Raw genomic sequence first — 18,266 nt, 5'->3', positions numbered from 1 at the left:
ACAGTCTCTTTCTTCTCCTTTCTAATGATAAAAGTTATTTGCAAGTGACAGTTACATTTAAAGGAAGATGTTTGAGACAAGTTCAAACAATAAAGTTCAGATGTCAGTCCTTCAATTAGGATTTAGTTTAGAGGTCCATTCCTGGAGCTGGTCAACATAATCGCCTGGGTGTGTGTGTGTGTGTGTGTGTGTGTGTGTGTGTGTGTGTGTGTGTGTGTCAAATCCTCAGCTGGGCTTGCACTCTTGGGGACGAGCCTGCCCAGCAGTCTCCTTGCCCACACACACTCGCTAAACAGCCGCTGCAACTGGTCGGCTTGCGCTCTCTGGGACGGACCAGCCTAGCACCATTCCCAGCTGGGCAGCTCCCACTCCTGGGACACTGTGATGACAAAGCATATGGCTCCCCAAAGCACGGGGCCCGGGGCAGTTGCCCCAATTCTCCATACCCTAGGGACGGCTCTGCTGACCAAAAAAACAGGTAATTTTTTCACATTTTCCATTAACTTTTTTTTCCCCCATAATTTTTTTCTAAATTTGAAATTTCAGCCAGCTCTGCCCCTTCCAAATTTAAGATCTATAATATATTATTGTAAGAATATGCTGTACACCAGGCTAGAAGAGTGACCAAATAATTTGATTTAATAGAATTTAGATATTTAATTTGAACAGTGTGTATTTATATTCTTTGGTCTGTACACGTGTGAAGAAACACGTACTTTGTCAAAAGATATTTGTAACAATTAGATGTTCACTGCCGCTGTACTCTGAGTTCAAGCAGAGAAGTTCCACTGACAAAAATTAAAGGCTACTTACTAATTTAAACACATATTTTAAAGGTATACTCATTTTCTTATAACACACCAAAACGCAATAAGGTCCTACAATCCTGCAAACATCTGAGCATGTGAGTAATTCTATTAATAAGAGTAATCCCATATACAGGAGCTCTGTTTACCTACAAAAGATGTGGCCAAAATTGTATACAAGCAATTCCTTTTGACCTTTACTGGGAGTTGGGCACTTAAGTCACTTGAGCTTTTTTTTCAAATAAAAAAAACCAAACAAACAAAACAAAAAAAACCTCACCCTAAATCTATAGTCCCACCTCTTTAACAAACATTTAATGGGAACTGGATGCCTGAAGGGAATTCCTGAACTATGGAGGTTTTTCCCTACTAAGCTATTCCTCAGTCTAGTAAAGATAAAGCAAGCTGGTGTCATCTAACGGATGTTCGGTAGCCCTCACTAAGAGAAGAACTTGGTAGGCCTTAGGACCAGCTTCCACATCACAAAATCACAAGTAAGTTTTTGCCTATCTGACAGATGCAAGACAGAGGCCAAGAACTGCCTGGGTTTCAGGGACCTGAGGATGACTGTTGCCCCTAGAGGAAATTTACTCCCCCCCCCATTTGTTTTGCAACATTTTGCAGATTATAGCTGCTGTGTGTCAATTAACCCAGGGGCTAGTGGAGTGGAATAGTATATGCCAATCTGTCCTGAGGCCAGCACTGACAGGCTCTTTCTGTGCTGGGGGGAAGATATTAAAGGATTTAAGACACTTTCACTTCTATTGGTAACTTATTCTATTTGCTCCAGTATTTGTGCCATTTCAATTATTTTTTTAAAACCCATAACTGAGGTTGCCTTTGGAAGGGCAAAGATATTCCCACCCAAATCTGAGTAGCCTTGGAGTATGTTGAGCACTCACATTCCTGGTGTTAGTATGACTACAAGGGACGCTAAACCTCACTTAAGAGATCTGACACAATTGCACTAATGATGGGTGCTCTAGCAACACTCAACTGTATTTGTAGAAGCAGAAGTGTTACCCTAAAGTGTAAATTGAAATGCTGCAGTCTCTTGTCTTAAACATCTTGCTATATGCATGAGACATAGAAGTTAAGGAAAAAAGGCATTAAGAGGCTCTTTGCTTTTGAATTGAAATGCTACAGGCAATTGTTGTTAGCTATGGTTTGCACATGACTAAGAGATAGTCATCCGAATTTACAGCATAACTGGAGCAATACCTGATATCAACATCAGGCAAAGAAAACTTGAATTTACAGGACAAGTGAATAGAATGATTGCTGAAACAAGTCTTGCAGGGACTGATGCCAAGGGCAACGGTAGCAAGTGGGGGTTAATGATGTGGCTGACTGGACAGGAAGCCATATGGTGCACTTAAAGGCTGATGAAGACCACAAAATGTGGAGGAAGATTGCTGGGCAATTACTTGTGCGCTATTTACTATTCATTGTGATGTGACTGATGCTTTGCACTATGAAAGAATGAATGTACATACATATGTACGTATGTAGGTACAAACTTGAGGTTGCAGTTGGCACAAGAGTCAAAAAGTCACAGATCTAAGTACTGGAAAGTGAAAGAACCTTTGCTTCCACTGCATAGAGTTATCCACACATACACATAAAATTTAAGTTCAAATACCATGAAACCACAGCAGCAAAATTCAGAAAACATTCTTAACAGACTCAGTTGTGTGGCACTCAGTCACCCACTGTTTTGAGAATCCTATGCCTTATGGACTGCAATTCCGGGAGATTGATTTTTTTTGTTTTGTTTTGTTTTGTTTTAAGTTGACATCAGACCAGTGAACATTATTTTATCTAAATATTTATAGAAAAAACATCTGAGCACTGCAGAGTACATAAACTTTCGTAGCAGTCTGTCCATTGCAATGGAAAGCCAAGACCCATCTTTTCACCAGCTTTCTCAATAATAAAAATATTTTTTATGGAAAAAGGAGACAAGAATGAGGGAAAGAACTCTATGTTCTTATCAGGTTTATCGCCTTCATCTACATGTCTCACCTTGTAGCTAGCAGCTCAACTTGCTCCTGAAGAATGCAGCTGCCATGACACATCTTGTTCACTAAGCAAGGCACAATCCAATGATGGCTTTGAAGATTAGTTGCAGAATTTTAAAATCTGCTCCTTGATGCAAAGTCAGTGCCCATAGTAACTTGGGTACTAAGGTGAGCTCCTCAGGCTAGATCACTGAAACTTAACTTAATGATACCACAGTCACAATACCGATCTACTTCATTGCCATCTACTCTATGCATCCAAGATGGTGAAAGAGCAAAACAGACATGGGAGTAGCAATTGAAACATACAACTTAAAAAAGGAAATGCAGTCACATACAAAGGGAAATATTGTGATATTGTTACACTAACATGCTGTGTTATTAACATGCTAGGCAAAGAACAAAATGCATAGGGCAAGCATAACTATAAAACAGGAAAGACATGCCTAGCATGCTTAAATATTAGAGGCAGCAAAACCTTTGAGTGACTGTTGTGCAAGAGACTACAAGAACGGTGGGATGTTCTCACTGCCTTTTTCCTAAGTCACATTCAGTCCTAGACCTTGTGTCACCAACACAACCATTTGGGAATAAAAACTGAAAAATGTAACCACTTTCAGGCCAAAAGAGACAGAGAACTATAGAGGTACAGTAATACACCTAGCTTCTACAGAAGGAAGAGGAGTGACGTCTGTTCAGTGAAATAAGGAAGCAACGGTAGGGTCATTCTTGGAGGAATAATTATTAATTCCACTGAAGTACTGTCCAGCCTTCCTTGGCTGGAGGTTTGATAACCATCATCACAAGTATATAAGAGAGTAAAAGTGAAAAAATGAGGGAGACCTCATGGCTTATAGCACCCGTTTACTACCCAAAAGCCCTCCCCAGCCAGTGAAATATATTCATCTGATACTGAGTTAACCATTGCTTTATAATCACAGATCCAGAACCGCAAATGTCACACTTTTGCCAAGTACACAAGTTATTTATAAAAATCTCAGAACTCTATTTTATCCAACTATCTGTAAGACAGCAAAATATACTTGTTATGAACCTAACACTTACCTGAAAAGATGAAGCTACAAGACCGTGCATGTCTGCAAAACATGTTGCATCTCAAGACTGCTGTAAACAGTAATTTCTTGAATAGGTTTTTAAAATTTCACTCATATGCACACACCTTTCCAAATTTCAACCCAGTCATTTAAAAAAAACAAAAATCACAAAACTGAGTTGTAAAGCTCCCTCTCAGATATCTCCATAGAACCTGCTACCACAGAACTGAAAAGCCTTTAGTAATAATGTCACTAATTACAACTGAGGCTTGAATGTAAATGTGACTGTTAGAAGCCCAGTGGGAAAAGTCACATTTAAATTCAAGCCTCAGTTGTAATTAGAGCTATTATCATTAAGGGCTTTCAATACTGTGTGATTTTTCCATCCCACTTCTAACAATCACAAATACAGTGTGAAACAACTTTACCCAGGTTTCTCCAAGATCCATCAGTGCATGGACAGACCAATTTTTTCCTCCAAGGAATCAAGTTACTGAGACAAAGCCTACAAATATCATGTACACAAACAGAGACCCAACTGTTACAAATGAAATAAAACAGTTCAATATCTCAGACCTTTGACAGTGTTAAAAGGAAGGCAGAGTAACCATAAATCTAAAAATGACAGCTTTCTTCTAGTGATTTCCTCATATGAACACATGGAATAACACTTGAGACTCCAGAGGAACCATGTTCAGCCGTCCTTCACTGGTACACACAGCTAACACAATATGGAGCTTTTGAAAGAGGGATTTAATATAGGGACAATTAAAAAAATAGTAACTTTTGATTATATAACTTTTGATTGACTTCAAGAGTGGCAAGTTTTGCTTCCCCCCCCCGCCAAACAAACAATCCATATTATTTACAAGACAAAAAAAGAATTGTTCCCATAGTAAGTCAACTAATTACTAAAAGTAACAATTTAAGGAAATAGAATTTAAGTATCTCAGGAAAAAGCTTCCTAGTGGTCTAACTGAAGAAAGTACAAATTTGCCATAATGGTTGAATTTATTTAGAAATTTAAGTATGTTTTATACACCTCAATTTACATAAGAGGGAAACTAGTATTACATTTTATAGAAACATACAGTGAAAGAAAAATGAAATAAAGCAAAGTGCATAATAAAATGAACCTTTATTATCCCAAAAACAGATGCCAAGCATTTCATATTTGTGTTTCTGAATGCATATTTCTAAAATACATATACATCTGTAACCAGTCAGCCTAGCAGCTTGGTATATTGTTTAAGAGCAAATATCTTTAGGTTCTTCCATACTGAACTAAGGATGTCATAGTACTAAGCTGACTGAATGAAAACAACATAGCAAATAGGAAAAAAAGTGATATTGCAGCACTGGTTTTGAAACGAAAGGAAAATGCATTCTCTACTAATAAAAAATTGATCTAGCCCAATGTTATACTTACAACAAAATCCCGTGTTAATGCTAGTTTTAATTTTAGTTAATTACCAACTTATTTCAATGTTTTCCATATTTATTGGCACAGTCAAACTATTTAACCTTAAATGTTAATACTCTAATAAAAGCCTTCTTTTTAGGACAGAAAAGTGTATAGTGTTTAATATTTTTTGTAATTATACAGAGATACTTATAATCAGCAAGTGCCAGTTTTCCTAAAAATTGTTCCTTGGACCTGACAGCAGCAAATGCATGTATAATGCTGCAAGCAATAACTTTTGCTCGATTGTAACCTGGTTGTTAACAGTTTTATACTTTTTGTGGCTCTAGAACATCCATGAGCATTTATATGGATTAGAAGTTGTAGAATTTCAAGCAAAAAGGACTCATTTATAGAACAAGTAACAGGGAATGTTATTTAAAACAACAAGCCACTTGAAATCTTCTGAAGTATCTTTTTTTTTTTTTTTTTTGGTGAGTACTACTTGTCTCCTCTTGGAAGAAATCTTTTACAGGTTTATCAAAAAGCCCACAAACAATATTAGTCAAAACCAATTCATAGTATGTCCACCCGTATAAAAGTATGGCTATCAAATCACACCCATATATCGTATTTATAAAGTTTGTGAGATAACCTTGTCAGCAACACACCAAGTGTGACAGCACAGTGTTTTCCATCCCTGGCACAGTTTTGTCAGGATGAACACTGTGTTTTATAGCATGGTCAAAAGGGTTTTTAATAGGTGGATCCCATCACTGTCCAAATAGAGTACTGAAAATTTTCATATAAATGTTGTTTACGTTTTATCTTTTAAGAGCAATGAAAGCACAATTAACAGTTCATCTGCTTTGGGGCTTCCATAATTCCCTGTAATGGGGATGCACTGTGTATCCACTCATTTAATAGCTATGTTTCGTTGTATTTCTGGAGCCAGAACAGTGGTTTTTTAAAACTATTTTATTAGTAAACATAAAATCATGACTGTTCTGTAACGGACTATAGATGCTATCTTACACATGTAAATTCTTTAGCATTTAAGGGCTCACTGGCTACAAAACTTTATACTGTACATATTAAGATGGCATCACTTCAAATCCACACGTAGCAGCATAACCAAGGAAAATATGCTTGACCACACTAGTGCATTCACATTTCCCCCCCTCCCAATTTCAACATTTGACTAAGGTCACCAAACAAGGTAAATTCAACCCTGAGATTTTATATTTCGGATTTTTTTTCCCCTGTGAGAACTTATTTTATTCCTTGTGTCTCATTCTGAACAAAAGACAAAAATTAGATAATTGTAACAAAAGCTCACAAGACAATGCAGAACACTAAGAAATGTCATTAATACTATGCACACATCAGGAAGAAAAAAAAGCTATGCTGCATTCGGAGACTACTGCATTGCTAGATGTACATTCTTCAAATTACCAGTTAAACTCAATAAACAAAGTTGTTATCTCACTTCTAGTTTTTTCCCCTCTAGAACTATCTGGATTTCTTTGGCATCCAAAGTCTCATAAGTCAATAAAGCTTCTGCTAAATTCTTGTGTTCTTTTGCATGGGTCTTCAGGATGTTCTTTGCTCGTTCATATGAGTCCTAATATAAAAAGATGAACATTTTTTAAAAATTAAGAACAGAAAACCTAAGAAAATGATACAAGTAAATTGTTTTCCTCATTAGGTTCAAGATACACAGCTAGGAAAGAGTGCACAGCACCCATGAGATATGTCCTTTTAGTTCACTCTTAAGTACAGCTTTGATCTTGCAAAAGACTTCAGCATTTGCAGCATTTTATGTTTATGATTAGAGTCCCACAGACTTCAATGGCTCTCCTCACGTATGTAACTTTATACCCATGTTTAAGTTTTTGCAGGATCAGGATCTATGTGTGGGTAGAGGAAGCAATCGTGAAGAACTGTTTTGTGTTATTTAAATTTTTTTTAGTAAAGTTGGAAACCAAATGACTGAGAAATAAATATAAGATTCTTCAAAGATAACTACCGTATATGTCAAGTTTTAAAAATCAAGCCCTATGAGTTATCAGAACATAATAAAAGGGCTTAATTTTAAAAATATTCATATTACACAACTTTGAATATTGCACTGTAGCATTCAAAATGTGCGTAGGCCTCAAACAGCAGACCATCTCAAGTTTAAAAAAAATAAAAGTTAAAAAGTACCTTTTATCAATCTTTCAAACAATTCACTTTTAGACAATTTTTTAATTACTCAATTTTTTTCTAAATTATCAGCCATTGAAAATAGAAGATTAGAAAAATATAGCAACACTATCACAATACTATAAATATATGTAATCTGAAAATCCCAATATACCATTTTAATTTAAACATAAATCTGAATCTCAAATATATCAGCACTGTTAAGAATTAGAATAACCATTTACATACAATATAATTTAACCACCAACCCTTCCTCAAAATGCTAACAAGGAAGTAAACGTTTGAAAAAAAATGGTAATAAATACCCTAAACTGGAACTCTGATCTGGAAGTTTCAGAATGACAAAATTACATTCAATTACTTGAGTGAAATTTATAAAATAGTGTGAAAGTAACACAAAAATTTCAAAATAGGTAACGGGAAGGTATTTAGTTAAACTCCCACATTAATTCATTGGAAGTTGCGCAATTAAAGCACAGCATCACTCTAAAGACAGAGGTATGGGTTAACATGGAATCCATCAGGAGATTGGATAATAAAACCAACCCCACCTATGCCACATTGCTTAAATATAAATCAAATGCAGAACTACTAACAACTCCTCAAAGGGATTCAATATGACACAGCTGCACTTTTAGGAATACTTCCATCCACATTATACTGTACATTCCAAAGAAACCAATATAATTAAGTCTTTCGTTAATTTTGTTCAGCCCATCTCTTAAATGGGATAAGTATTTTCAGGAAACAAATCTTACCCTTAAAAGTGTTCTTATTTCCTGTTCAATTGCAGACTGGGTTTCAGGACTGAGTTTCCCTGTATCTGCATATGTCATGACACCAAGCTAAAGAAAGAAAATAGCAAGACAAGAAAAACGTTCCATTTCAATAAAACGCTGATGCTATTGCTATTTTTGTATAAGAGATGCATCACTCACCAGGCTACCTACCATTTAGGTAAGCAAACAACATTGCTAGATATGAAAATACGTATATCCATATTAATAAATGTGGCAAGATGTCACAAGCCCAAACAAGCTATAACATCCCTGTAGGATTATAGTTCCAATAGGTCAAAACACAGCTTCCTTTGAGATTACACTTTAGCTGTGAAATAATTTTTATTCTTTTTAACCAAATTTTTCAAACTGTCCTATATATTGCTATCTTTTTAAAAGCCAGCAAAACTCTCAGTTGTCTCCATCCCCTTTCTAAATGTTATCTGAGATTGGCTTCCAAGGAATGAATCCTTAAGATTATATCCTATTTTTTAAAACATTTATTTTTGCTACAAAAAATCTTTTGTGAGCATGCAATAGCAATGCTCCCCTAGCAGAAATTTGTTTAATTAATGCAAACTTGTAAGTTGATATCTGTCAAGTGTACAGAACTCAACATGAAAACCCACTGTATAAAGTTCAAAAGACAAAGTTTGCATTTCAAATTAGTCCAATCACTAGTTCATTCGGTTACTATGTCAACAGAATTTCTTGATCTCTATATAGCTTCATCTTTCATAGCCGTGTACACATAAAAGGTGCAGAATCAAAGCAATTGCTATGACTCCACGATTAAATTAATATGATTTTACCTTCTCACTCATTCCAAATCTAGTCACCATCAGCTTTGCTATTTTAGTAGCATTGTCAAAGTCACTGGAAGCACCTAGATAGATATTAAAAACAAAATTTAAGTTAAGAGTCAACTAAAGCAATGTTACATAAACTTCATATCCATGGACAGAAGATTCTTTAGCCACAGATCTCAACTGACCTGTTGTGATGTGATCACTTCCAAATATGAGTTCTTCTGCTACTCTCCCTCCCATACTAACATCCATCTGTGCAAGCAGCTGGGATCTAGTTTCACTCCACCTGTCATTTTCTGGTAGCAAAGACACCTATAAAATGTAGAACTGGTCAGATTAAAATAAAATAGAGCAATGTTAGGGCTTCTGTTTTTTGGGATTTATTCCTTTCATTTTTTAGGATTATTTTTTAGCAATTTGAGTTTTATATAGATGTCCAAAAATCAGGGTTTTCAGGGCTCATTAGTATATACAGTAATGAGTAATCTCTTTGTAACTTTCCTTTGTATGCTTTAATGTAGTACTGTTTCAATCTGCACTATCTTAAAGCACACTACGTAACCTTCAGTGCACACCAACAAGGTCTCCATGGACCAATTAATGAGCAACACATTAGTGCACTTTAGAAGTCACACCCCTGTAGAGCATATTACCGTTCTCTGTAGACAAGGCCTTAGACACAAGTAACCATTTCCAGTGTGTATTGGATAAATGCCAATTTCTTTTATTTTAAAAATTATTTATTTTAAATCAGAGGTGTTTTATTGGTAAAACATAAAACCAGAAGCCCTAAGCAATATATAGGCTGACATACCTGAGAACCAAGATCAGCGAACTGCAAAGTGACTAGTATCCCCACTATTTCCTGAATTTGTGCTGAACAAAGGTCAACTTGCCTGGAGGATATAGATTCCAAGGCCAGAAGAGACCATTATGATCATCTAGTCTGACCTCCTGTATAATACAGGCCATAAAACTTCCAAAATAATTCTCACATTCCTACAGCATCTCTTTTTTAAAATATCCAATCTTGATTTAAAAATTGTCAGTGATGGATAATCAAACATGACCCTTGGTAAATTGTTCCAACAGTTAATTAGTTTCATTGTTAGAAATATATGCCTTATTTCCAGATGGAATTTGTCTAACTTCAATTTTCAGCTGCTGGATTGTTACGCCATTCTCTGCTAGACTGAAGAGCCCATTATTAAATATTTGTTCCCCTGTAGATACTTATAAACTGTAATCAAGTTACCCCTTAACCTTCTCTGTTATGCTAAATAGACTCTTTGAGTCTATCACCATAAGACATGTATTCTAATGTTTTAATTCACATGGCTATTCTCTGAACCCTCTCCAATTTATCAACAACCTTCTTGAATTGTGGGCACCAGAACTGGATACAGATTCTAGCAGTAGTTGCATCTGTGCCAAATACAGAGGTAAAATAACCTAGAATCATAGAATCATAGAATATTAGAGTTGGAAGGGACCTCAGGAGGTCATCTAGTCCAACCCCCTGCTCAAAGCAGGACTAACCTCAGCTATATCATCCCAGCCAGGGCTTTGTCAAGCCTCAGCTTAAAAACCTCTAAAGATGGAGATTCCACCACCTCCCTAGATAACCCATTCCAGTGCTTCACCAGCCTCCTAGTGAAAAACTTTTTCCTAGATCTCCCCAACTGCAACTTGAGACCATTTCTCCTTGTTCTGTCATCTGCCACCACGGAGAACAGCCTAGCCCCATCCTCCCTGGAACCCCCTTTCAGCTAGTTAAAGGCTGCTATCAAATACCCCCTCATTCTTCTTTTTTGCAGACTAAATAAGCCCAGTTTCCTTAGCCTCTCCTCATAAGTCCTCTGCTCCAGCCCCCTAATCATTTTTGTTGCCCTCCGCTGTACAATCTCCAACTTGTCCACATCCTTTTTGTAGTGCAGGTCCCAAAACTGGACACAATACTCTAAATGCGGCCTCACCAATGCCGAATAGAGGGGAATAATCACTTCCCGTAACCTGCTGGCAATGCTCCTCCTAATGCAGCCCAATATGCTATTAGCCTTCTTGACAACCAGGGCACACTGCTGACTCATATCCAGCTTTTTATCCACTGTTACCCCCAGGTCCTTTTCTGCAGAACTGCTGCTTAGCTCGTCGGTCCCCAGTCTATAGCTGTGCATGGGATTTTTCCTTCCTAAGTGGAGGACTCCGCACTTTTCTTTGTTGAACCTCATTAGATTTCTTTTGGCCCAATCCTCTAGTTTGTTTAGGTCCTTCTGTATCCTATTCCTACCTTCCAGGGTATCTACCACTCCCCCCAGCTTAGTGTCATCCACAAACTGGCTGAGGGTGCAATCTACCCCATCTTCCAGATCATTAATGAAGATGTTGAACAAAACCGGCCTCAGGACCGACCCCTGGTGCACTCCGCTTGTGACTGGTTGCCAGCTACACATGGAGCTATTGATCACTACTCGTTGCGCCCTATGCTCTAGCCAGTTCTCTATCCATTTTATAGTCCATTCATCCAACCCATACCACTTTAACTTGTTGATAAGAATACTCTAATTCTACTCGAGATTCCACCCATTTATGCATCCCAAGATTGCATTAGCTCTTTTGGTCAGAGCATCACACGGGGAGCTCATGTTCAGCTGATAATTCACCACAAACCCAACATTTTTTTTCAGATTTTCCGCTTCCCAGTATAGAGTAACTCATCCTGTAAATATGGCCTGCATTCTTTGTTCCCAGATGTATACATTAGCAATATTAAAACACATATTGTTTGCATATGCCCAGGTTACCAACAATCTAGATCATTCTGAATCCTAACCTCTTCACTTCATTACTTACCATTCCTCCAAAATTAAGTCATCTGCAAGTTTTATCAGCAATCGTTTTATGTTTTCTTCCAGGTCACTGATAAAATATGTTAAACAGCCCAGGGCCAAGAATGGAAACACACCCGCTCAATGACTATTCCCTGTTTACAATGACATTTTGCAACCTATCAATTAGCCAGTTTTTAAACAATTTAATGTGTGCCATGTTGATTTTATATTGCTCTAGTTTTTTAAATCAAGATGTCATGCGGTACCAAGTCAATTATCAACCAAATTTGTAATTTCATCAAAGAAGATATCAAGTTAGTTTGACAGGATTTCTTTTCCATAAATCCACACTGATCTGCATTAATTACATTACCCTCCCTTAAGTCTTTATTAATCAAATCCTGTATCAGCCACTCCATTATTTTGCCCACGACCAATGTCAAGCTCACAAGCCCATAATTACCCAGCTCACACTGCTTACCCTTTTTTAAAATTGTCACACCACTAGCATTCTTTCAGTCTTCAGAAACCTTCCCAGTGTTCTAAGACTTATTGAAAAATGGTCCAAGAACCGACTCAGGCCAACTCTTTTAAAACTCTTGGATGCAAGGTTATCTGAACCTGCTGATTTAAAAGCGTCTAACTTCTGTCTAACATCTTCCAGACTAGTGAAATGGAAAGAATGTTATCACCATAAAATGAGACTACATCATCTGCATTAACCCCAAATACAGAACAGAAATGTTTATTGAACGTCTGCCTTTTCTGCATTATTGCAGCTAATACCATTTCCATCTAGTAATGGACCAATATCATCATCATGATTCTTTCTGTTTCTAATATATTTAAACAACTCCTTATTGTCCTTAACTCTGCTGGCCATAGATTTCTCCTTGTGCCCCTTATCAATTTTCTACAATTCCTAACTTCTGATTTATATTCATTACTCTCATCTTCCTCTTCCTTGGGTATTTTTTAAATTTTATTATTATTTATTATTTTCACTTCCCCTCTAAACCAGGTCACACTTTTAACCAGTGCAGCCTTCTTTGATTGTGGCTTTCAGGGCATCTAGTAAGGTGTCCTTAAATGATTCCCAATTATCGTTCACATTTTTCCAATCACATTCTTCCTCCCAACTGATTGGGCTCATAATTGTTTTCAACTTTGTGAAATTAGCCCTATAAAATCACCAAGTATAAATATTACTGGTCTAGACTTTATTCTGCTTGCACACGATAAATGTGATCACAGTCATGATCACTTGTACCTAAGCTACCATTAATTTTTAGTTCTGTAGTCAGTTTCTCCATCTGTTAGAACTTGTCCTAATACAGAATTCACCTGTGTTGGCTACAACACTTTTTGAGTTAGGAAATTGTCATCTATAATGTTTAGAAATTCCAAGGATGTTTTAGGACTGGCAGCACGAGACCTCCAGTGTATGTCACTCAAACTGAAGTCCCCCAGTCTCAAATGTTTTCTCCTTACATGTTGCAAACAGGTGCATAAAGAGGTGGTCATCTCAGTGGCATACAGAGGGAGAGGAGGGGCACCAGGCTCCCGGGTGCCGGCCTGCTGGGTGGGCACCATGCCAGCCCTTCACAACGCACAGAGGACGGGGGGACACCAGCCCCTCCAGCGCCCCCCACCCCTACGCATCAGGTCGGGAGGTGAGGCCACCCCATCCGAGCTGGCACCGGGCTGTGGGGCTGGAGAGGCGGATAAGTGCGGGACGCTGGGCCAGCTCTTCACAACAGGCGGGGGGCGCAGGAGGCTGAGGGGCGGCTGCTCCCACTCCCCTCCCTGCGCATCATGAAGGGCCAACCCAGTCCCCTCCCCCCAGAGCGGGAGAGGCGGGTAAGTGCAGAGGGGGGCAGCAGAGCCAAGCCTGCATTTGCACCCTCCCCAGGTCTCATGCCGCCACCCCCCCCACAGGTACAGATACCCCCCACCAGGGCAGCTGGGGGGCAGTGTCAAGAGCCCTCCTACCCTGAGCAGGAGGGCATGAAGCAGGAGGGGGCACAAATGCAGGCTTGGCCACCGGGCACCAGAGACCCATGGTACGCCACTGGGTCACCTTGTTCCCTACGCCAATTTGGTGGTCTATAGCAGACACCAACGGGTATCCAATTTGTTCTGTACCAGTTTGGACACTGGCCCAGATGCTTTTGGATCAATGTGTTACACTAGTTTGGTTGGATATTAAAAGACAAATATACACAATGGGGAACACCTCCCATTCTGTTCAAATATCACTCAGCTCAGATTTCGAAGGGCAGGATAGAAATGCTGAAGGGGCAAGGTCTGTCCTAAAAGAAGAATGAGCAAGTTACTGAAGTTAGTAACATATTTTAGACAAAATATCTTTGGCGAAACACTGGCTTGATACAAAGAAGTTTCTATGAAAGACAGCACTGTTTTTAAGTTTTCTGGGATTTTCTGGCTGTTCTGGAAGAGAAATGGACTAATACTAGTTCAGAATCACATCAAGACTTTAGATTCCCTCCTTGCCTGTTTGAACAGCTAGCAGGTTTGAAGCTAAGTCTTCTCTCTCTCTCTCTAACCCCGCTGTAAGAAAAAGGAACACCGAAGTGGAAAAAGCAATTCAGAAGATTTTTCTTTTTAAGAAGCTTATTTTTATATCATATGTGCATTAATTTATTACTATACTTTTGCAACATCATGACATGCCTTTTATGTCACAATGTTGTTGGGAAATTCCTTGACAGTGCAAAAAGGTAATTAGTATAAATATTAGGCTAATTTTTAAAAAACCTCACATGTCCAAGTGTTGGTCCTCGTGGCATGATTGTAGCTTTGTTGATTGGCATTGCATCTTTGGTATAATATGCAATGATAGCATGTCCAGATTCATGATATGCTGTGATTGTTTTGTTTTTATCATCGATTTCTACACTTCTACGTTCAGGTCCTTAAAAACATATGAAAAGGAAGCGATTAATAAAGCTGCATAACGAGCACATGAAATTAATTATCATTCAAACAAGTTATCGTTGTCAAAATGTTTACAAACACACACACAAGAACGACATTTGAGAACTAGGATGAAATAAGAATCAAACTATTGTCCTTAGATTTGTTACTTGGACAGATTTTCAAAAAGGCTCAGCATTGGCCTAACCTGCTCCCACTGAATTCAATTTGACTTTAATGGGAGTCATACAAGGCTAATACCAAGTGCTTTTGAAAATTTCACTGTCTATCAAGTATAAATAGACCAAAAGATTTTTCAGAATGGCATATGCCTCAAGCATCAATCTCATATGTGACTCAAACCAAATATTTCTCCAGAGTTCTGATGATCCACCTCCTTTCTTTACAAGGAAGAAACCTATCTCCTTTAATTGATCATCTGCTTCCCATTTATTTTTGAAGTGCTGACAGTATGCTCATTACTGTGTAGGTCACTAATTAAGACAGTCCATGCTACAATAAGCTTGCAGTATTAATGAATTTCAAACAAACAATCTCTGTTCTAAATTGGGGTTAACATATTGCTAACCCTCTGGTCCAGATGGGTCCTATCCAAAGTTGGAGTGTACATCAGAAGGCTCTTGTACATATATAGGTCATGCCTCTTAACTCTTGTCCTCCCCCAAAGCCTCAGTCATGTCACAACAGCATGCTTTACCTCAGTCCAAAGATTCTCTTAACGGTATCACTGGAATAGTCTGGCTGAATAAATTAGTTCCATAAAAACAGTTCCATTGTTTATTTTTGTATACCATTTGAGTTTGTGAAAGATTACTGCAGAAGATTGGAAGCAAGTTAATTTCTTCCTAACTTCCAAGCTTCTGAACACCCAAGGATGTTGGATATTATGATTCAGTTAAGTGCCTCTAAAAGGCATTAGTCTTTATGGCAAGAGTACAGATTTCCCAATGTAGCACACTGCCATACTGAGCATTTGCTGTCAGTATCTGAATCTGCCATGACAACTATTATAAGCTTTGACCTGACTAGATAACATTAATAATGTAATAGTCTCAGGAACAGTAGAGTATCATTTAGGTTTGCATTTGAAAGCATCTATCTCAGGCCTTTCTAATGTGCCCACCACGACAGTTGGTAGGCACTCACCTAAAAACATCAGTCTAACAGGGTTCTGAATCTGGGGGTTCTTGACTCCTCTGGGGGATCGTGAGATTATTATGGGGGGGAGGGGTCGCAAGCTATCAGCCTCCATGCATGCTGGTATGGATGGAATGGCATGGGGAGTCATCACTTTGGGGCGGACGGGTCGTCACAGCCTGAAATATTTTCAAAGGGGGTCCCAGCAAAAAAAGTGAGAGAACCCCTGGTGTCGTTAAAACTGATAACAAAATGCAATAAATCCACTCAAACACAAAACACTACAACTATCTTAAAAACTATTAGCCTTGCATATGTAAAAGCCTACCCATGAGAATTTTGTCCTTTGAGAATTCCAGTTCCTTCATGGTTACCATATCCTTCCCATCAACAGCTGCCTTTAACGCAGCTTGGTTCACAAGATTTTCTAGCTCTGCTCCAGAAAATCCTACTGTACCTCGTGCAATTATTTCTGGATTGATACCTGTGTAAAAAAACAATACATATTGATACCACCTATTAGTTCCTTGCAAAGATTTTTTTTCTGCTTATCTAACAATATCGAAAAGGGGGTTGACATTTATATGAATGAGAATACCTGGTTACAACAGTAAATATTAAAATTAATAAGCTTTAGAAGGGATATGAACTTCCATGCTCAGGATTTAGACACAACTCTAACCACTGGGATTAGAAGGAAGCTTTGCTTAGGGCAGGTTGTTCCATAGCTGCCTATTGCAGGGTTTCTTGCACCTTCATCTGAGGCATCTGTTATGGTCACTACTGTTGACAAAATACTGGACTAGACAGACCAACAGTTTGATGATGAAAGATGCCATCTCATGCAGTTAAATATTTATACTTACATTGATCATACTTTATTTTATTAAGGTACCATTTCAGAATTTCTGTTCGACCTCTCACGTCTGGCATTGGAACTGTAACTTGCATGTCAAAGCGGCCAGGACGTATTAAAGCACTAAGAGGAAGGAAAGAGAAACTTAGTAAATAAGATGTGCTTTAACATTTGAAGTTCAGCATTACTGAAAGATTGTTACAGCAACACATTTAATTTTCTTAACACACTCATTTTGTAAAGACTGTTTATCCCAGGAACATGCACAATACATCTCTCCACCTATCTGTACATTGTGGACAAAGCTGATGTAGGTGTTCGTTGATGGTTAACTTTAGCAAAAAGCAATTTTTATTAATCTATCAATCAAAGGTAGAATATTTGTTATACAGAATTACTGCTAAAAATGTATATGCAGATAAGGGGTGATTCTTAACCAAAAACTGTCAATGCAGCATGGCAGATTGTGCAAAGTGGTGACTGGGTGCCCATTTTTACAATTCTTACTAGAACACATGGTAATATTACCCATGTCCTCTAAATCAGTGGCCCTTTAAATGTTAAGAATTGGCCAGCTCCTGCAGCTTTCCAGAGAAAAAGTAGCCTTAACATCATTTGTAAAATCTGAAGATTATCACAGTTGCATCTAGTTACTTAGCCCCAATCACTACAGAATTGGACATTTAATACACATTTGTGAAACTGATTTGTAAACTTTATACTTACTTATCTAATGCTTCAGGGAAGTTTGTTGCACCAATAATAATAACTCCTTCATTAGGCTTAAAGCTTTAAAAAAAAAGATTAAAAAGGGTATCATTTTATAAAGTTAGATCCCTAAGCTTTATGAAATTTCACTTAAAAAAAACCAAAACCAAAAACAAGAACTGCCCACTTTTTAGCTAGTTTACTACTTCCAGCTCTTCTCTGGGCCAGCTGCGGTCAATTGGCCTGTCAGAGTGTGGAGTCCAACAAGTTATGAGCCACAAGCACAGCCACATCAACCCAATGGTTGTCTACAACATGCCCCCTCTGCACTCTCCTCCATCCCAGAGGGCACAGCTCTGGAGGCAATCAGTTGATAATCTCTCCCTATTAGTGATTATCTATCTTTACTTTTTTAAATGGGGTTTAAAAACTGGTCCAAGTAATGGAAAAGGGATATTTTTCACCCCAAAATTAGAATACTTTAGGATTAATCAGTAACAAAAATAGCTTTATGATGTTTATAGTTTGAATGAGTTGATGTGAAACATCAGTTGCATTTTCATCCAGATTCTGAGTAAAGCATCATTAAATAAAGACACACCCACATTGCTTGTCAAAGTGTCAAGATGCAGCCAGCTCCCTGAGCCAAATAGGGAAACAGATTTTTTTAGATTATCCATGAGGACAACATGCAGG

General features: G+C 38.0%; 1 protein-coding gene across 4 annotated transcripts in view; it reads right to left on the bottom strand.

Moving 5' to 3' along the window:
- Window positions 1-5,003: 5,003 nt before the first annotated feature.
- The window catches only part of YME1L1 (YME1 like 1 ATPase), a 34,527-nt gene continuing 21,264 nt past the window's right edge, over window positions 5,004-18,266 (bottom strand). For 3 of the 4 annotated variants that reach the window (XM_067562403.1, XM_067562405.1, XM_067562404.1), the window contains exons 12-19: window positions 17,589-17,651; window positions 16,873-16,985; window positions 16,335-16,490; window positions 14,695-14,846; window positions 9,266-9,392; window positions 9,084-9,157; window positions 8,251-8,337; window positions 5,004-6,908 (exon numbers count right to left, since the gene is read on the bottom strand). In XM_067562403.1, coding sequence (XP_067418504.1) covers window positions 6,765-6,908; window positions 8,251-8,337; window positions 9,084-9,157; window positions 9,266-9,392; window positions 14,695-14,846; window positions 16,335-16,490; window positions 16,873-16,985; window positions 17,589-17,651 — 916 coding nt within the window. In that variant the 3' untranslated portion in view covers window positions 5,004-6,764. Of the gene's footprint in view, window positions 6,909-8,250; window positions 8,338-9,083; window positions 9,158-9,265; window positions 9,408-14,694; window positions 14,847-16,334; window positions 16,491-16,872; window positions 16,986-17,588; window positions 17,652-18,266 lie in introns of those variants that run through there. The other variant, XR_010922385.1, reaches the window with a different exon arrangement.

This window comes from Emydura macquarii, unplaced genomic scaffold (assembly GCF_026122565.2).
Source record: "Emydura macquarii macquarii isolate MOO-44397 ecotype Brisbane River unplaced genomic scaffold, CSIRO-AGI_Emac_v2 contig_2422, whole genome shotgun sequence".
NCBI lineage: Eukaryota > Metazoa > Chordata > Testudines > Chelidae > Emydura > Emydura macquarii.
This window is presented reverse-complemented; position numbering and strand designations above follow the sequence as displayed.